Below are 21046 nucleotides of genomic sequence, written 5' to 3' on the forward strand. Positions count from 1 at the left end.
AGTTTTTTTCAAGCATTGTATGTTTTATTACTCAGTGTGGTCAGGAATATAGGACGGATAAGTCTACTTTCAATGATCTCATTGCACTTAGCACTGTGTCTAGATGCTTATCAGGAGGAACTCTGGTCAGCATGAAGAGAGTAAGGTAAAATGTTCTTAGGGTAATAAATGTTGGTTAGTCTCAGGACTGGCGTAGTAAGTATTTGATGTCCGACTGAAATTTATTCAGGGATATTTTACAATTTAAATTGGTGGATGACACTAACATCAGCATAAGGAGGATCTGTGTACTGGGCTGTAACTATCCCTATGGGGGAGGAGTCCAAAAAATGGAGGGAAACCCACAAGTAGCATTATCAGTATTGTATTGCCAAGAAGGTCATATATCTGAATTTGTATCTGTTACAAGGCTGGGAATGATTTACCCAGACAGCTAAAAATGTGTCTCAGTGCTTTGAAGCTTTGAAACTTTTTATCACACCCCAGAAGGGCATAGTTGGGGAGCATAAACCTTGTAATCTTGATTATCCTGGCCCTTCCCTTTGTGAGTTTCCAACACAGAAAGGATCTCTTGTTCAAATACTTGTCCAAGTGTACACTACCACTGGTACATGGGCAATTCATGTATTCCATTTTGTACTCCTGTGACTGGCCAGACAGCAATACGACAGGTCATGCGTGTTGTTCTTAATAAGGTGACCCCTGCATTAAGTATAAACCCAGTATACTCCCCACCCACTTCCTTGTGTAACACAAGCATGAGAAATCATGCATTTTTATTTAAGGGACACAAGGAAGCAGGAACACACAAGGAGAGTTCAGTGTGGGAGCTTGGGGGAGGGAGAGAAGAGAAGGGAAAGTGGCGTATTTCAGGCCCCCCGTTCAGCAATCGCACAGGCATAAGAATGACAGCCTTTTGTCCCAGGACACCTCCCTGGGGGTGGAGTGTGAAGCTGCCCTTGACTCCTCCCTCCCCCTAGTTCTAGGGCACCAGGGAGAGGACGCTAGGGAATGTGGTGAGGCGGGGATGTGGGTTGCATGGGACAAAGGGGGGTGCCTGTGCATCTCCTGTGAGTTTACCAGATGCTTCATCAGCTCTGCCGTGATCCTCAAGATGTCCTCCTGTTTCTTCACTTCACGTTCCCTGCTCGCACTCCGCTCGCATCTCCTGCAGCAGCGTTTTCTTCCATTCAGTTAACTGTGCCCTTTCCAAGTGTGCTGATTGCATTTGCTCATTGAACATGTCATCCCTCCGACATTTTCGCCTTTGGATCTGTGCTAGCTGAACAGCTGGAGGAACCAGACCTAAAATTCAAAGTTTCTCAGGGCTTTTTCCTGTGCCCCTGGAGAGAAGCAGAGTTGAAAGTCCTGGCCTGAGCGGTCACAGCGGAGCACTGTGGGATACCACTTGGAGACAAAGGACATCAACTTTCACAGCGCTGTGTCTGCACTACCCCAACGCTGCCCATGCAAGGCTGAATTTCTTGTTACTCCTTGTGAAGAGCAGAAATACAGAATTCAACTTGAACGGCCCTTAAAGTCGACTGAACTGGCTTGTTGGTGTGGACTCATTGTTTATAGTGTAGACCAGGCTTTAGAGCACCACTTCAAATGTTTGCTCTATGAATGCTCAGAGAAATGTGAACATAAGATATGAATACTGTTTGATCAATGAGTTAAACTTCTTGGCAAAATGCTTCACTGATTGCTAGTGTTGGAGCAACTACTTGCTAGCTTATGTGCTGGGATGCTATCGGGATATGAGGGGCCATATTAACAGTTGAGTAGTTTTGAACTTCTGTATTAAAGCTTTGAAATCTGGCTGCGAAGCAAGCTTTTGCTTTACTACAAGCAAGTTTCTGAGTGACATGTTCAAAGAGGATAGCATTTGCGAAAAATGAAAAAAATTAACTGATGCAAGGTTAACACCTTCATTCAAAATAGTTTTCTTGAGTGCTGCATTTAAAGTAGCTGGACTGAATTAACTTGGTTTTAAAACTCATTGGCTACGTCTATACTGCGCTCAATTGCTCAAGAAAATATGCAAATGAGCTGAAGCTGTGAATATCGCTGCACCTCATTTGCATGCGTAATGAGCTACCATTTTTGCGCAAGGGGCTTTTGCGCAAAAAACCCCTCTTGCGCAAGAGCCGTTCTGCCTGGAAAAAAAGTGTCCGAACAGCTCTTGCACAAGAGGGGTTTTTTTTTGTGTGCAAAATGGTGGCTCATTAAGTATGCATATGAGGTGCAATGATATTCATTGCTTTGCCTCATTTGCATATTTTCTTGCTCAGGAGCGCTCAGTATAGACGGAGCTATTGTGGTGTTCAGTTAAAGGGTCACCATAACACTCAGACCTTCTGTATTTGCAACCTTCTCTATTGGTAGTTGAGAGATCTTGCATTTGAATTGCCTAACTTGTTAGCAGATCTTTTGCCTATTTACATGATATTCATATACTTGAGTAATGATATATATTAAAGAGCTGGAAAGTTTCTTCATTAACAAATGAGGATCTGCAGAGACTCAATAACAAAAGGACGGTATCTAAACTTACAGCTATGACTTATTGCTTTGCCCATAGACATCAATAGGATGTAATACAAGTGCCAGGATGTTGCACAGTGATTAATTTGATTCTATGATCTTGGAAAAACTGTCCCTCTACCCGGCCTCCTCGTTTGTTGGAATTAAAATGGTGTTTTGTGTCCTGTTAGTGTCTGTAGCCTGTGGCCTCAGTGTGGTTGAATTTCATATGTCTGTTGGCACTTGGAGCATTCCTGTCATCAGTATTTTGCCTGAGATTGGTAAGACTCCAAACAAAGAACTGCATCTTGCTCTAAAGACAATGGCTGACTTCATCATCAGTAATGTGTAAATATTTAGATTCACACGTTCAAACCATAAATGGGCTTTGGTTTGTTGGAATGGATAAACAGTTTGCTTGCTGTGTTTGGATAGTTACAAATAATGAGATTTCAACTCCCCACAAGTGGATGCATCTGTTTACTTCCTGGCAGTTATGCTAAGTATTAATGGCTGTATCTTGTTGCACACAGAGTGGAGAACGCCTGCACTAAACTCGTCCAAGCAGCCCAGATGTTGCAAGCAGATCCTTATTCAGTTCCTGCTCGTGATTATCTCATTGATGGCTCTAGAGGCATCCTTTCTGGAACATCAGACTTGCTTCTGACATTTGATGAGGCTGAGGTAGGTGTCCTGGTACCTGTAACATCAGCTTCTATCAGTCTGCATCGTATTATCTCATATGCCCACTTAATTTACATTTGCTAATTTACAGCACTTCACTAAATTAATTGTCTGTGACAAGGACTCTGGGTAGGTTGGAAGTATTCTTTCTGCCTATCTTCCTGCCAAGAAAAGCCTTTTCATGCTGCCTTGTTACTTATAGGTTTTTGTGGACTTCTTAATTCCTCTCCCTCTGCATGGAACCCAGGACCTCATGTAATCCCATAGATGCAAGGAGAGAGTGAGGCTTCTGCTTCATCTTGTGAATGTTTTTGTATATGGTGTCAGTAATGGAAACAATTGGGTTGCTTCACTTTTGTGATCAGATTTCCCCTTCTTAGGAATATAGTATCTCCCGTTTTCTAGTGACAAGCATCGTGCCTTTAAGAGGAAGTTAAATCACTATAAACAATATGTATCCTATTTGGTTAAGGAAAAATTGCTGCTGCTTACAATGTTTACCCGTATCCTACCTTTTGGCCTGCAAAGTCTCCCTTTGCTTTCCTTCCCATGGTATGTGAGCACTCCAGCGCCAGTGTTGCTGCTTCATTGTTAACACACTGATTACTGAAACTGTCATGATAGTGCTTGGAATTACAATGTGGCACTAGTGATGGTACGCATTCTTGCAAGTGATTAGAATCGGGACCACAAAGAACTATGGGCATGCTCACCTTAAAGTATTTATGCTATTTGAACTATATAGCCACTGTTTAAGAAGAGAATGCAGTGGTTTTAAAGTTAAACTTTTCTAAAACCTCTCAGCCTCAGCTGTGATGTACTAAAGTCAACAAGAGACATGTATTTAATTCAGGCTTTGATTTTCATAAATGGAGCATGTGCCCAACCACTCCTTTTCGCATCTTTCAAGAGAGCCCTTCTTTGAATGTTGGATTACCTAACTTGGGCTAAGTGTACATAGACACTCCACAGTGCTGTAATTTTCTGGATCAGGGGTGTGAAAAAACTATCCCCGTCCAGTGCAGCAAGTTACAGCGCTGTAAAGCGCCAGTGTGAACCAGGCTACACCTACTCCCCTTGTGGAGGTGGTTTACATAGAATGCTGGGAGAGCTCTCTCCCAGCACTTGTACCATGGTCACACTTTGAGTTTAAAGTAAATTTAAGTGTAGACAGAGCCTTCGTTTTAGCGATAGTTGTGAGCTACATGTTAGAAGCATAATTTCAGACTTGTCAGCACTTGGAGTTTGATTTGAATCCATCACAAGCAGTACTTTCCAAGTTACATCCTTAAAACAAGATTGCATGGTGCCATGGGATCTGTCTGTTTTGCCATGCTCTGATGCATGTGGTGGAAGAATTGAAGAGGCAACATTTATACACATTGGTCTGAATCTTGTAAAAAGTAGTTATACCCCAGATACGGATGAATAGAGTATTAAGACAAAGTGTACAGAATCTATAGTGAAGTAAAAGGAGATGAAGTCTTTCTTTTCAAATGTGCATTGTTTTTTTGGAAGACTCAAGAAATTGGTTCTCCTCTTTAAAAAGGGATATTGAATAATATGTTCTACATGTACAAATCTGTTGCAAAAAATGGATTACCTTTCATAGCTAGACTTTGTAGTATATAGTTTGGTTTCAGTGTGTGGGTTTTTTTTGTTTTGTTTTTTTAAACCAGTTGAGAATAGCAATAATAAACCTGAACCTATACTGTCTTCAGACTGGCATATTTTCTCTAGTGCCATAATAGTTAAATACACTTCCTCACCGTTAAATACACTTCTTCACCATTTTACTACTTCTTCCCTGGTATCCCTTGTCTTCATACAGTTGGAAAATATTAAAGCAGGTTTTGTGTTTAAATACAGATATGTTAACTTTGGCTACTGAAGCTTTCTTGAGTGAGTAACTTATTCAACAGTCCACCATAATTTTCTATAAATTATGCTACCAAATGCGCTACTTTTTCTGTTTCAGTAACAAACAATCATTTCTAATTTATTGTATTATAGCTTGAGCTAATAAATGCTGGAATTTTTTTTCCTAGGTCCGTAAAATCATCCGTGTCTGCAAAGGAATTTTGGAATACCTCACTGTGGCAGAGGTGGTAGAGACTATGGAGGATTTGGTGACATACACAAAGAATCTGGGGCCAGGTAAGACCTTTCCAATCCTCTGTGAATAAATTCTTGCAAGAAATTTTATATTCTCAGTAGTTCAGAGGCAACATCTTGGAGAAAGCTACAGCTGGTGCTTTGAAAACAACTAGCGGCCACCTGCTTTTTACCTTTCTGCTTGACAAGTGTGTGTGTGTGTGTGTGTGTGTGTGTGTGTGTGTGTGTGTGTGTGTGTGGTAGTTCTAGTTTGAAAAATTGTTCAGTGTGACTTAATTGACCAGTGTTTGCATATTCTGATATGAATAAACCTAGAGAAGGTTAATTGCATGTTCTATAATGTCTTTTATTTTGAAGGAGTAATGTACTAAGCTGATGTACAGCAAAAATACAACATAAAATACAGTTTTGGAAGCTGTGCACTCACTGACACCAAGCTGAATCCCATTTGTTGAAATAGTTCTGATGATTCAGATTAGGGATGTGAATGTGCACTTGTGTACACGGTTAACTGATGACCCTGAGTTCATCGGTTAACCCTCAGTTCATGCAGTGCCCCCACCTGCTGCCTCTGTACCAGAGGCAGAAGGCAGGGGGAGCTGGGAATCTCTGATACAGAGGCAGCAGCGTGGAAGTGTGTGGGGGGATGCGGCTCTGTGGAGCCTGGGGGAGGAGGCAGGAGCCAGCTTTTAAGCTGGCTCTACACACATACCAGCATCCTCCCCCTTGTGCTGCCTCTGATACAGAGGCGGGGGATGGGGGGCAGGCAGGAGCTGGTGCTGGTGTTCATGGGGATAGAGAGACAGCAGTGCGGGGTGGCAGCCGGCTCCCCGGGAGCTGGTGCACACTGGAAGCCAGCTTTTAAGATGGCTCCTAGCGTGCGCCAGCTCCTGCCTGCAGCCACGCTGCTGACTCTGATACAGAGCCAACAGCACAGATCAATGGTGCTGTGATTGCCAGAGGCGCAGGTAAACAAAGCATCTCATGGCCAGCTAGTGGCTTTCCTTTACAAACCTTGACCCAGAGTTTGAAAACCCCTGCTCTAAATTACCCTGTCATGCATTGCTGAGCTGAACAATTTCTCTGACGCAGGCTATTCATTGTTTTTATTTGTATAGCTCTTTTCTTAAAGTTCATAATAAATAAATTTCAAAATGATGAGACCTATATTCTATCTTGAATTAACAACTAGAAACTGGATCTGTGGTTTCCCTGAAACTACTGAAATATTGTTTATTGAAAAGTAGGTGATATTAAACTTCTTCAGTGGGATCATAACTCATTATATGTTTGCACTCTTGTCTGGAAAGCTAAACAAATAACTGAGCCTAGACATGCTTTATAAAATGTTCATAAATCTGGGGAAACTCAATATATAAACAGTGTTATCACTCGAACTTCATTGTACGACCTAGGAATGACAAAGATGGCCAAAATGATTGATGAAAGACAGCAGGAATTGACTCATCAGGAACACAGAGTGATGCTGGTAAACTCCATGAACACAGTGAAGGAGCTGTTGCCAGTCCTTATTTCAGGTAGCTTCTGCTGTATTATTAGATGCAAATACATTATTTGAATTTGGATACATGTGTGTAATAGTCATTAAAAATAGAAGCTTTAATATGCTTCTTGGGCTGAGTACAAATAAATGTTTGGCTGATTTACATGAAGCTGAGCAGGGGATAACAAGTTGTCATTGTAAGTCCATACCTTAGGTATTTCCTATTTTAAAGTTTTATGCATCTCCGACTTAACATGAGCTACATAAACTAATACTATTTATACCAAATATATTTGTGTCCTGCAAGCTTGTCACAGTGTACGGGATTGAGTATTTTTAAATGGCAGTTTACATGTGTGCATTCGTAAGGATAAACTCTCCTATGGTTGTCCTGGTTTTTCAGTGTCTGTTCGTAACTTATCAGAGGGGTAGCCGTGTTAGTCTGGATCTGCAAAAGCGACGAGTCCTGTGGCACCTTATAGACTAACAGATGTATTGGAGCACAAGCTTTCATGGGCAAAGACCCACTTCGTCAGATGCACGTTCGTAACTTGTCTCACATTAATACAAACTAGTTGACAGCATGGCAGGATTAAGGGAAAGGATCCAAAAAATAAATGAGGGGGGAAGGCCATTGAAAAGTATATCATAAACGGGGCACACATCTGCTGTATTTCTCACCCTTTTCTCTGGCATAGTATGAGGCATTTTATCCCACAGATGGGCAAGAAGAGGGAAACGCTTAATAGCTGAAGATTTTTCCAGGCGCAGAACTGCCAATCCAACAGCTGAAATTGCTTATACATTAAGCAAAATTCGTGATGTGAGCCAGAGGGAGGCCAAATACCCTCCCCAAGACAAGGATAAAAGTGGGGTTGGGGGAGAGGGAGGCACATCTGGGTATGTCAGGGTTTTCTCACTTATGAACATACTCACACCCCTCCCTAGTGCAGAGCTGGGTTTTGCAGAGGAGAATAGGCAGTTGAGTACATTAAAGTATTGCTTTTATTTTAGGGACTTGACCACAAAATGAAATAGAAAATGGATCTGATAGTAGCTTCTTGCTGCAGAGTGAGTTTCACCTTGTCCATCATAAAGCACATTTAAACACATTACCTACTTGGAGGGCCAAGCTGCAGCTGTCAGCAATGTTACAGATTAGAACAGAGGAGGGAAGCTTTTGGACAAAGCTATGTAGGAAAGATGCACAGAACTGGCCTGCAACTGGTCCATGTGTATTTCCTTTTAAAGACTTTCTTTTGTCCTGCCTTTGATTTTTTTTTTTTAGGTGAATTTACTGACAAAGAGCCACTCAGATTTTGGCCTCTTTCTCCAGAAGAATTTACAGCAGTGATAATGCTCTGCCAACATGCCTTCGTCTTAGTCTGTGGAACTGACTCCAAGGGGCTGGGTGTTTAAACAGGACCAAACCAGAGTCGAAGCTTGATTCTAGCATGACTTTGTTTTTTTGGGAGGCAAGATAAACCAACGTGTAATACACATGGCCGTGTCTGCATGTCAGGGCAGTGCTTAAATACAGTGATGTTTGTGATGCAGTTGGGTTATTTAAATTACTGTTGCCCTAGGGTGGATTTTAACTGGCAAGGTGGAATAGCCTCTGTATTTTTGTTGAATATATGGTACATTGATGTAAAAAACAGTGGGAGAACTTTCATTCCTGTTGCAACGAGAGATGGGTTTTTTTTTTCACCACTAGTCTAAGAATGGGACAGGTGTGTAATCATGGCAGAGCCTGCTTGAAAACCAACATGGCTGAATGCATCCACACAGCACTATTTTCCCAACAAAAACTGCGCTGGCTGTACAGGCTTATGCCTACCTGGACTACACAACCGTGTTTTCTCTCTTCACATTCTGTGAAAACCTGGGCAGTTCTTCTATATTGTTGCAGCTGCTGATGGAAGGAAATAGTGAGGGAGGCATTGGACACCAACGGGAGTTGAGCCTGTGGTGGCTGATGATTGATGATGATAATTGAACAGTACAGTTCCAGTGGCAAAAAAAGCTCCAGTTTAGAAACAGTTACAGGTTGAACCTCTCTAGTCTGGTACTCTTTGGTCCAGCAACATCTGGCATGATGAGAGTTAGCCAGATGTCCACTTATGGGTGTGGCCAAGTTTCCCCACAGTCCCATAAAGTTTGTTTATAGCCACCAGTCCTGGCTCTGTGTGCTGTGCTGTTATTTAGCACTAATTTACCCCTAAATGTCTTCTGAAAAGCCCAATAAGCAGTGGGACTGTTGGGAATGCTGCTAGATAATATTGACCTTCCCTCGTTTGGCAATTTCTCTGGTTTGGCACTGGTTGGATTCCAAGAGTTCTGGACTAGAGCGGTTCAATCTGTAGTACTATAGCTTATTCTTGTTCGAGTGCTAGTTTACAAACATTTGTAACTGTCACCAGAAATCCCATATGCTTAAGTTTTACTGGTATAACTATATTGATTAAGTGTAGACTAGCCTTTAAAGTCACCAGTCTTTATGATGTTTTCCTGTCCAGGTCAAAACATTTAGCTGACTGTTCCTGAGCTTATGTAGGAGGAAGATAAGCTTGTATGTCAAATATATCTTCTTAGATCGTTTCCTCTAATGTTCACAGCTATGAAGATTTTTGTAACTACGAAAAGTTCCAAAAGCCAAGGGATAGAAGAGGCCTTGAAAAACCGCAATTTCACAGTAGAGAAGATGAGTGCTGAAATAAATGAGATCATCCGTGTGTTACAGCTCACTTCCTGGGATGAGGATGCCTGGGCTAGCAAGGTATGTTTACGCTTCTCCTTCTGGAAACAGAAGTCAGATTCTACTTAGGTTCTCACCGCAACTATACATCAAGGCTTTCAAGAATTTTGAATAGAGTGTATGTACCTTAAAATGTCACATGATATTCTAGGCCTTTTTGCTAAGATCAGTTTCTTCCAAACCTATTTATGAATATGATTTTTCGATAGATGCTTATTTTACTGTATTCACACAAATAATGAAAATTTTTTTTCTATTGATGATGATCAAAATGTATAGATAAGCAGTGTAAGATAATGCTTCTTGAGAACTTACCAGAATTAAATTCAAGGCTGTTTACTGTGTCTATTTTGACACAGTTTGAAATTTGTGTTTTTAACAGTTATAGAACTTTGACTTTCTGAATCTCAATGTCTGTCATTTAAATAATTGTCCCCTCCCCCCGAGTTTCTCAAAACTGTGAAATTTTAAAAGTGCTTAAAATAAACATTGATATTGTTTATCAAAATTATTTAAAAAATAAAACAGAATTCTGCCTAGCTAATCACACACAATCAAAATACAAAGACTATTTGTGGAGATAATTTGGTCCCTGTTAAAGCTTGTTTATAAAAGTAACTTGCCTGTCTCATTGCTTATTCGTTGATTTCTGTCATAGTAACAAATAGGTAAAAAAATATGGCGCGTGACCCAGTGGCTTATTGGAAACACTCTGTACTTGTACTGCCAAGTAGGGGATCGTGTTTGTGCTTGTTTTTGATCCCTGTCAAACCAAAGAGCAGGAAGTACTAGAATGTAGCACACTCCTTTTCATGAAAGAACGTATTTAATCTCAGTGTCCTGGTGACCAAATCTTACACTGTGCGGTGTAAGTTGGACACGGTAGCTGCCCTTGTGTTCTGTACAAAATTTGTCCAATTTGGTGTAGTACTTAAGCACCCAATCCAATATTATCTTAAGGGCACTTCCATATGTGTTAGCAGGCAAGTTAGTTTGCATTTGTGTTGTCTCTAAAAACCTAAATGTTTCCGTGGTGTAAAGACTAGGTGAAGCGCTCCATATATATATATATATATTAGTACAAAAGATTTGCTCAGTTAACCTGGCTGTGGGTGGAATTAGTATCCCATCTATGTTTTGCTTACTCCTCACCTCCAAAAAGGCTGTGTCCTGAACAGTCTTTCTGAAAGAGAAGAGATGTGAAATGAGATCTGAGAAGCTGGGATTTTTACAAAAATGACTCCGTCAGCCCAGGGTATTTGCGTTTGTTTGCAGCTGCTGGCATGCACAGGGAGTGAATGTGCAAGGTTATGCCATTGTGCTGCTTTAACCCGGTTGTTCCCTTAGCACAGAGTGCTGCTTTATCAGTGCCTGCCTGCTCACACGGATAGAGCATAGGTAGAATGAAGAGCTCCTGCTTTGTGCATTCACATCCTGCGTAGCTGCAGTCACCAGCAAATGCAACAGCACAATTAGTGGTTGGATGCCAACTGTGTCGCATCCCAACCACTTCAGAGTTTGCTTCTAATAGGCTTTTTTGGATCAGTGGCACAGTAGCAAATAAATGAGAACTTATGTCTGAGTGTCTGTCTTAAATATAAAAACAGAAAAATTCCCCCTTAGAAAACCTGTTGGGATCCAGACATTAAAAACACTTTAGCTTATATATTGGCGCCTTGACCCTTATTTTGCATTTTACGTATTTTACCACTCTACTACTTCCTTATTATGACTACTTTATGCATCTTTGTTTTTGTTCTCCTGTTTCTTATCTTTTCTCACCTTTAGAAGGTAAGCTTTCTTCCACACCCCACACCTGTACTTCGATACTAAAACAAAAAAGCATGTCTGTGCGATTTTGTGCTGTGTGCAGACTGTGTGCTGTGTGTTTTTTTTTTTCCTGTGTGCCAGTTGTAACACCATACTTATGTATGTAGGTCTAATAGAGGTTTTTAAAATGATCTTAGAGCAGACCAGCGGGAGCTAGGCTCCCTGAAGTTTCTAGCTGTTTAAGTGAGGGTGATGACAAATCCAGACACTGCAAAGACTGCTTGTAGAGATTGATGGGAGCCTTCTAATTTTTTAAGAGAAATTCCTCTGGAATGTGTTTATCATATGTTACTAGTGTCTGGTGCTCATGATCGCAGAGTCCAGTTATGCAGAGGCAGGCCGTTGAAAAGCTTGATGTAGTTTCAGTCATTTTGCCCATCTTGTAGTTTTGTGGGAAGAATCTCTTGCTTTTCATCAGCACAACTCCTCAATAAGTACGTTTTTTTTTTCTTTGAACTTAAGCCTTTTGTACAGGGCAAGTGGCTTAAGCTCATAACTGATGTTACTTTTTTAAAAAATTAGTTTTTCCTTATGGATTTAAATATTCCCCCACTTTGTCTGAAACACACACAACCTCATTATTCTAGTGCATGGGGAACCAGAAAGCTTACACTGTCCTAAAATGAATGCAGTCCAAAGTAGATACTGAGGGTTTCAAAATTCTTAAGAGGTGTTAACTTGTGTGAAACATTTCAGCTAGTAAGGGGCATGTGTATAAATGCTTATATTGACAGCATCTTTAAGTGGAAAATGTTGCCCATTGTGCATAATACATAAGTATGCTTTGTGGTCAGTATTCCAAATATATCATTGTGCAAATATAGAGTAGAACTGTACTTTAATTATCAATTTTATATTTCAACATGCAAGATTATGGTAGTCTGCCTGCATTTTAGATGTGTAGCATTGGTCATTGCTTGTATGTTGAACTGTTTATTGTGCAAACACTATTAAATGTTACAACTGAACACTTGTGAGAAGAAAAAAGTCCTTGTACTGGTAGTCTTGCTACTGGTTCCACACAGTAGATTCCTCTATTGATACATATGGCAAATGTTTGATTTGGGGAGAAAGGAACTATTAATTTACTTATATTTGCTGTACCTGTTGCATGCTTCTCCTTACTGGTGGAGACTTCCAATGGAAAGAGATGATTCCTACAGAAAAGAGAGGGAATAAAGTAAGTGGAGGAAAAAATGTGGAGCAGAACTGTTTTTACTATCCGTGCACACCATTTTATTTTAAGATAATTCCAACACTGTTTTTAAAACTGAGTGTTGATTTCAAATTTAGACAATATTTATAGTTCTGGCAAACCATGAATTTACTTAAATACTATTTTTTATATTAAACATAATTTGAGTGTTGGTTTAGTATTTAAATGCTGAACGGATGTTGATATTTTTCTTAAGCAATACTAAATTGTTGAATTGTCTAGTTGCAACAAGTTTTTCATGTGCAGATGTTGTTAATGAACAATTAAATTAAAAATCCCAATAGATGAGTTTGGAGGAGGCTACAAATGAACTACATTTAAGTATCTAAATGCTCAGCTTCTTCTTTGTTAATTCAGGTGTCTCCAGGCTGTAACAACACTAGGAAAAGAGAATCTGCTACTGCAGTTCTCAATTCATATACTTCCCACTGAGGGTGAAGGAGAGCAAGCCTGTAGTGAAAAGGGAACAGATTCTGCAAGATGTAGAATTTCCTGAGAGTTGAGGGCTGTTTGGAAGCATCCAGAATGTTTCTTGGATGCTTCCCAGGATTGAACCCTGTTTGACTAAGCTAGCTGATACGCCAGGAAAAGGCACTTGATGTACTTTCCACACACGGCCTTCTTTGGTAAAGAAATGCAGATATTATGCAACTTCTCTAGACTTACAGTACTTAATGATTCAGAAGTTGTAGTTAATATTCAGCAACAAGGGCTAGTGTCAGATTTTAGAGATTCTCTTTCAGGCAGGAGCATTGCCACTGTCATTTTTCCCAACCTGGACTGGCTCTATGGCTGTTTGCAAAATTACTAGTGAAGCAGCAAAAAAGAGGAGACGATGTAGGACTGTGGTCCTCAAATTTCATTGCACTGTGGCCCCCTTCTGACCACAAAATTACTACACTGCCCCATAGGGGTGGACTGAAGTCTGAGCCCTGCTGCTCCAAGTGTGGGTGGGAGGAGCACAAAGCCCAAGCCCCACCACCCAGGGCTGATGCTCTCAGGCGTGGCTTCAGCTTCAGCCCTGGGCCCCAGCAAGTCTAAGCCAGCCTTGGCCAACCCCATTAAAACAGAGTCTCAACCCACTTGAGGTCTGATCCACAGTTGGAGAATCTCTGATCTAGGCGGTAACTTTGCTGGAGGGTTGGCTTGTAAAATACCCACTTCCTCTTCCCCACTCAGGCAGTGGTAACCATGGTTATTTTGCCTGTTTTATCCAGCCTCTGCGGAAAAACCTCTTTAGTTTCTGTTGTTCCACCTTCTGTGTCTGTGGAAAACGTTGACACCATAAATGTAGCTGAGTCAGAAGGGAGACACAGCAGTGGAACACTTTCAGAACTCTAGGGAGATCTAAGCCCAGAAACTGAAGTATTACTTCATATTTTTGTATGAAAACTGGCTTCCCTATGCACATTTTGAATTCTAGGTCCTTGCTTGCCAATTATCAATCAGCAGGGACTGTAGGTTTCAGCGATCTCTGCGCGCCAACTCTCTCCAAAAGTCTGACAGTGGGCAAGGCTCTCTCAGAGCTGAAGGGATGAAGCATACAACAAGTACAGTATCAAGTGTGTCCAGTTAAGGGGCCTGTTCTGACGGAGTACGTCCACTAGAAATGAACCCTAGTGGGATAGGACAATGTTAAAACAGCTTTAAAAGCTGAGAGTGATCATATGAATTGCTGTTCGAAAGCAGGTTCTCTAGTATCAAACAACTGATATTTTGGTAGACTTCAACTGTGGAGCTTCCTAGACAGTCCAGGGGTTGATATGACACTTGGTAATCTGTGCTTTTAAAGAAGAGATGCTCTTGAATTGGACAAAACAATTTATTGGCTACTAGAATGAGTGTCCTAGCAGAAATTGAAATATCCAAGCAGAACAGACCTTGACTGACCACCACACCAAAAAAAGGGGGAGGGACGAAGGGGAGCTATTTCAATCTGTGTATTATGTCGGTCGCTTTTGCGGAGACACAGGAATTGATGTATTTGATACACAAGATGACAAGACTTAGACCCACAGAATGATCAGGAACGGAGCTTTGCTGCTGATGAGGAAGGTGACAGAAGACAACTTGGCTTTTTTAAAATTAAAAAGGTGTAAAAGCTTAAACAAAGTAAAATCATGTAGCCTTGTGTTGCCTAAACAGGAAGCTCAATAAAACACAGGAAATTTTCAGTGTCATTTTACTGACTATAAATACACAAATCAGTGAAGAGGACTGCAGTTAGCATGATTTAAATATAATTCTTGGGCATGATCAGTGCACATTATCGAGGAGGATGACATGGGTTTCTAAAATTAAGTACACTTGAAGTGGAAAAAAATTGCTGGGGGTTTTCAGTCCATACCTCAATACAGAGTATGTATCCAAAGCTTGAAAGCATGGTGTTATACTCAGTGCCTCAGATGTGGGTGCAGTGGGGAAACCCAGCTGTAAAAATCCTTTAATTTCTAAGCCCATTTCTCCATGGTAAAGCCCTGATTCTGCCAAGATTTGTGTACAAGTTTAACTTTCAACACCGTTAAAGATTCCCATTAAGTCTTAAAGTTTACAGGGTCAGAGCATTAATTTAGCGGCTAGTGATTAATATGTATACCTTTTTAAAGCTTTAGTTCGTGCTTTTGTTTTTCGATTATTTATGGAATGACTAGCTCGTTGCCCACTATCCATTCAGACTTAGAACGCCTGTGCTCTGCATAAGCAATAACAGAATGCTGCAACCATCAAAAGCGATAGGAGTTTATCATCTTGGTGAAATGTTTTTATGCATGGTGATTGTCTTATCACTTGCCTTGCATTAAATAGACGATTCACAAATTAGAGAGCCCTGAAGTTAATAAAAACCAGTATATCCTGCCCTATGATGGTTTGAAGCCATTTAAATGCTGCTCCAAGTACAGATCTTTCACTTAGAACTGGACGTTGGTGCGCTTCAGGGCTGACCGACTGTAGAGGAAGCAGGTTCAGAGATACAGGCCTTCTAATAAGCGTGTCCGACCAGTGGGCCGGGGGAGCTCAAACTCAGCCCCTGACTTCAACAGCCACCTACAAGTTGCAACATGGCATGATATGACCTTTTAGGAGTTGGGTCCTGCAAAACGTAGGACAGCATAGATTGAAACCAGTCCTTTGGACTCTGCTCAGAGGTGAATAGGAAGCTGGTGCAGGTCACAGAGCAAAGCATAGTCTGTTGAAAATGGCTCACCCTAAGAAAGAGTCCATACTCTTCTAACTGCACCAAGTTAAGTTTGTGTGTTCAGCCCTAAATATGGTGATCTAGTTTTGGGATTACAAAGGCGTGGATTCACTTCAAACAAGGGGTTCAGCTTTGTTAGTGCTGCCAGTGTACCCCTCATTCTACAAGATGCTGAATCCTGCCTCGAGTGTCTTATGGTCTAAATACGAGATTTGGTCTGGGGGTAGTGGGATTGTACAGTGGAGGGCAGTGGGGAGGCAGGCTGACTTACTGTGTTAGGGTACTTCTACACTTGCTACCTAGTTCAAACTAGGGATGCAAATGTAGCCAACTGAAATTGCTAATGAAGCAGGGATTTAAATATCCTGTGTTTCATTAGCATAATCTCGCCCGCGCGCTATTGTGCTCGCCAGTTGATTCAAACCAGGAAGTGCGCTCCGAGACATGTTAATTTGAATCAAACACCTTGGTTCGAACTAACGTGTCCCGGAGCGCACTTCCTGGTTGGAATCTGATGGTGAGCAGAATAGCGTGTGGGCGAGATTATGCTAATGAAGCGCGGGATATTTAAATCCCCGCTTCATTAGCAATTTTGATCGGCTACATTTGTATCCCTAATTTGAAGTAGGGAGCAAGTGTAGATGTACCCTTAAGTACCAAAACTCTGCATAAAGGTGCTATCATGGAGACATGACTCTGTGGCAGGGGCAGCTCATTAACACCCTCTAGAGTAAACTAATGTGTTACCTTATTACCTGGTTATTGTAGAGCTGTTATTCTGGCCCTGTCCCCTCCCCACTTCTTGCATGTGATTATTTTGTGTTCTCCTATGTTGGATAGAAAACTCACAGTGGCCTCTAGTGGAGACTTAATAAGTCAACAAGCACACAGGGAAAGGAGAGCTTGAAATTTCACAGCCATGGGTAGAGGAGATAAAGCTTTTTATATATTTGAAAGGACCTGCCATGTATGCATATCTTAAGTCTCTATTGATTTTAAAGTTCTGATTATTTTCTGAATCCTAATACTTGAAAGTAAATGTGTGTCTTTCCTCATCTTTGTTGTTTCCTCAAAAGTGATTCAGCTAATGTCTGACTTTAAAGAGCAGATGAATTCTAAAAATGGTGTTATTCAACAGATGAGGCAGAAAAATACATTAAAATTGTCAGGATGACACTTCCAATAGTATCAAGTCATTTCTGAAAACCATAATCTTGTTGCCAAGTTCACTGTCGTTGCTACAGAAACTTGGTAGACACTGAAAAATCCTGATTTCCAAGGTACCACATCTGAAAATTGTTGCAGCTATTTTTCTCCAGGAATTGTACCAATGAGAAAATAACCAAACGGAAAAAATAACTAAAAACTTGCATGCAAGAGTTCTTTGCATTTTGAGTGAAATGAAAATATGTCTCTTGTTTTTAATGCTTAAGGAAAGACTGATCTGCTGCTGTCCAATACATTTTTGAGCTGTTTCTATAGGAGTTTAGAATTGACTTGTGTTAAGCTTCATTTTCTGTCAGCTTTGATTGTGTTTACTGTCTATGTTTCGGTAAAGAGAATGATTGTGAAGGATTCTCTTTTATAAAGGACACTGAAGCTATGAAGAGAGCTTTGGCCTTAATAGATTCCAAGATGAACCAGGCAAAGGGCTGGCTAAGGGACCCCAGTGCACCCCCAGGTAATATTCATACTCCACTCACGTAGTATTCCTTCCTGCCTAACTGATCCTGCTTTTTTTGTTTTGTTTTTTGTTGTTTAGACTAAATTACAAGTGGCGAATTCTGAAAAGAAATGCATTGGTGTTCCTTTATTCAATAAGAAAATAATTTTATATGCCAACTGTGTGTGACCAAATCTTTTTTTCCATTCTGCTAGGAAATATGTTCAATATTTAATTCTGTATCTATCTTTTTTTGCCAGTTTAGAAAAAAAAAAGCCAAAGTGTAATGAATTACAATGAACATGGGAAAATGTGGCTCAGTAGCACAGAGAATAAAATAACCCCTTCTGCACCTCCGTGCTTGATACATTTAGTTCTATATGGCATTGATCAGCCTATATTTCCATTTTTATTTATATGTTTCCCCCCGTGGTCTTACCAGAAATATCTTTTTAACATATAAACTTAATACGTTTGACATCCTATCTTTAAAAAAAAAAAAAAAAAAAGTGTAAGACTTTCTTGTGGCTAAACGTAACCAGTTGCCTTTTTTTTTTTTTTTTAATTCATGCATCAACGATCTTGATTTTAAAAAAATTGTCTGTCAGTAGCACCAGAGTGGCAATACTAGACTTTTTGCTGTGTGGTGTCGCTGTTTTAAACCTCCCTCCTTCCTCCTTTTACACCAGTGCTTCTTAACCTGGGGTGCACGCACCCCCTGGGGGTGCAAGATGCCCTTTCTGGGGGTGCGAGACATGCCAGATTTTTATGAGATATCTTAGGTTTAAAACTGACCTACTTCAATGATCTTTAATAAGAGGTGCGAGAACATATTTTGAGAACCAAAGCGGTGCAGGCTGCAGTAAGGTTAAGAACCAGTGCTCTCTACACAGTCAACGCTGGCAGTCTTGATTTCCTGTGACTAAAGGTCATTGAAATGCATCCTACAAAATATTATTTTGTGTTACTAATACAATCCAGTTTTAACTGAGTTGGCTCCCTTCTTTTTAAAGAATGTTTGTATTTACACATGGCTTTTAATTATTGAATTACAAGGTGTGTACAACATTCTAAAAAAAGGCATAAATACATTTTAAGAAGTGAGTCAAACAAGTTGTTAGTTTCTAGATTTAAAAAAATCTGTCATGGAGGACATTAGGTTTCATTGAAGTTACCTAATTAATCTAAAATCCACTGTCTCTACTGTTCTTTTGCCCTTTCATTAAGTCATTCCTAAATTATATGGATGTTGTTTTGTGAGTGCTAGAGATGCCTACAATACCTGCATGGCATTTTTAAAACGAAAAAGAATCTAACATCTAGAATTACTGTGCTCTTCTTTGAACACGAAGAAAGCTTTTCTGTAGGCCTTACAGCTAAGGCTTTGAAAGTTAGTTCCTATTTCCCTTGCCTACCCTGCCCCATCCCATTCGAAATCATGTTCTTCTAAAATGTTTTTATATTCCTAAACTTTTATTTAGGTGCTTCATCAGTAGAAATGAAACCACCTTTAGGGACTCATTTCATAATCCGGGGGACAGGATATGTTATTAAAGCACCACTATAGTGTTGCAGGGACAGTGTTTCATTATAAGGTATTGGATTTCTTGCACTCTGTGTGTCTGTCCAGTCATTTCAATTAATGTACTTTACTTGGTGAATGAAGTGTGATTAGTGCAGCAAGTCATGGTGGAACTAGCAGTTTCCTCTTAATAAGTAATGAATGTCTTTCAGGGTACATACTGACTTATTTTCTGCATACTAGGAGATGCTGGTGAGCAAGCTATAAGGCAGATCCTTGATGAAGCTGGAAAAGTGGGAGAACTGTGTGCAGGCAAAGAACGCAGAGAGGTTCTGGGAACCTGTAAAATGCTAGGCCAGATGACTGATCAAGTGGCTGATCTCCGAGCTAGGTAAATCTTCTGTTATTAATATAACAGTGTCTCTGTGATGATGAACACTGTGGTGTTTGTAGGTGTGTACACGTTATCTTGTTTGTCGTGTTGCTGTCTCTTCCAAAAGGATAAAATCCTTGGTGATAGCAGTTTATATTTACCAATGTTCTTGGAAGAAATCAAACAAAATACGTTGAATTAGGTCAGTCAGATGTCACTTTCTGCAAACATGTAGCAATATGATTTGTCTTGAAAAAAATCAGTGAGCAGAAATGGGGGATTTAGTTCAATATAAATCATTCCACAAGCACAGGCCCTTTATATAAATCTACACATTTCACATGATTCATAGTTACCCTCCTTGCTTGGGTTGCCAGGCTGATATACCAGGAGAAAGCAGTTGTTCATCACCCTGATAAATAATACAGAAGTTTGTCTTCACCTGCTGTTTTTTGTTTCTGTTTTACATTTGGCCTTAAAGAGCCTGGGATTCTTTTGCTTACACTTCACTCTGAAAGCAGATCCATAAAGAAATAATACAGTAGTTGCCTTGGAATTATGCTCTTTTTCAGAGCATCAAAAACAAATTCAGTCTTAAAGATGAGTTTTCTTGTTACTCAAGTCTTGTATTGGCTTGAGCCATCTAGGAAGATGAGTTCCTCTGTCCCCTACTCTAAACTGTTAATTTCTATGCTGGCTAAAAAAGATCCTTATACCTAATTTCTCAAAGTTAATGAAGATTGCCTGTCTCCTAGAACTGGAAGGGACCTTGACAGTCATCAAGTCCAGTCCCTTGCTTTCACAGCAGGACCAAGTACCATCCCTGACAAACTTTTGCCCCAAATCCCTAAATGGCCTCCACAAGGATTGAACTCACAACCCTGGGTTTAGTAGGCTAATGTTCAAACCACTGAGTTATCCCTCCTCCCAAAGTTTAGGGTTGAACAAGCATATCCTGAGATATGGCCTGATTTAGGAGAAGGGGACCTTCAGATCTATTATTATTGAATTTTTGTCTGCTCTATTAAACTAACATAATGTTTTTTGGGATTTTTTTGTATAAGAGGAGGAAACATCTCTTTATGAACCCTAGTACTTCAGACACTTAGCTCCTGAGATTCCTATAACCACACTTAAATACTGCCAGGCCTGGTGTACTCGAGGGGATAAGTTCGAATGAAGATACACAACTCCAGCTACGTTAATTGCATAGCTAAATTGAAGTAGCTTAACTCGAATTTTGGTGCCATCCACACTATGGGAAGTGTAAGGGCGCACACTCTCTCTTCGACTTCTCTTACTCCTCATAGAAGCAGGACTACCAGCATCGATGGGAGTGCTCTCTCACTTCTAATTAGCATGTCTTCACTAGACCTGCTAATTTGAACCCCAGAAGATCGACTGCGGCTGCTTCAATCTTACCTGTAGCATAGACATGGCCTAAGAGTTTTGGGCTTTTACTTGAAATAATATTTTCCTTTTCAGTTGTACTTTATTTCTAAATGTTTGAACAGCCACCTGTGGTGGTTTCTCCTTCTGCAGAGCCCTGCTGATCTCCTATGTACATTTCAATAACCTTCTTTGGGGTGCCTGTTTACTAAGATGCCCTACCTGTTTTTTAGTATTCTGTCTTTTGAACTGGTGTAAACATGGGAAACA

The 21046-nt window shown here is 40.4% G+C and overlaps 1 protein-coding gene across 5 annotated transcripts in view; it reads left to right on the forward strand.

Annotated features, from left to right (window-relative positions):
• Positions 1-21046, forward strand: part of VCL (vinculin) — an 80209-nt gene that overhangs the window by 32282 nt on the left and 26881 nt on the right. For 2 of the 5 annotated variants that reach the window (XM_075935750.1, XM_075935752.1), the window contains exons 3-8: positions 3060-3210; positions 5259-5367; positions 6741-6863; positions 9448-9608; positions 17417-17510; positions 19258-19405. In XM_075935750.1, coding sequence (XP_075791865.1) covers positions 3060-3210; positions 5259-5367; positions 6741-6863; positions 9448-9608; positions 17417-17510; positions 19258-19405 — 786 coding nt within the window. Of the gene's footprint in view, positions 1-3059; positions 3211-5258; positions 5368-6740; positions 6864-7232; positions 7372-9447; positions 9609-17416; positions 17511-19257; positions 19406-21046 lie in introns of those variants that run through there. The other 3 variants (XM_075935751.1, XM_075935753.1, XM_075935754.1) reach the window with 2 other exon arrangements.

The sequence above is a fragment of the Pelodiscus sinensis genome, chromosome 8 (genome assembly GCF_049634645.1).
Source record: "Pelodiscus sinensis isolate JC-2024 chromosome 8, ASM4963464v1, whole genome shotgun sequence".
Taxonomy (NCBI): Eukaryota; Metazoa; Chordata; order Testudines; family Trionychidae; genus Pelodiscus; species Pelodiscus sinensis.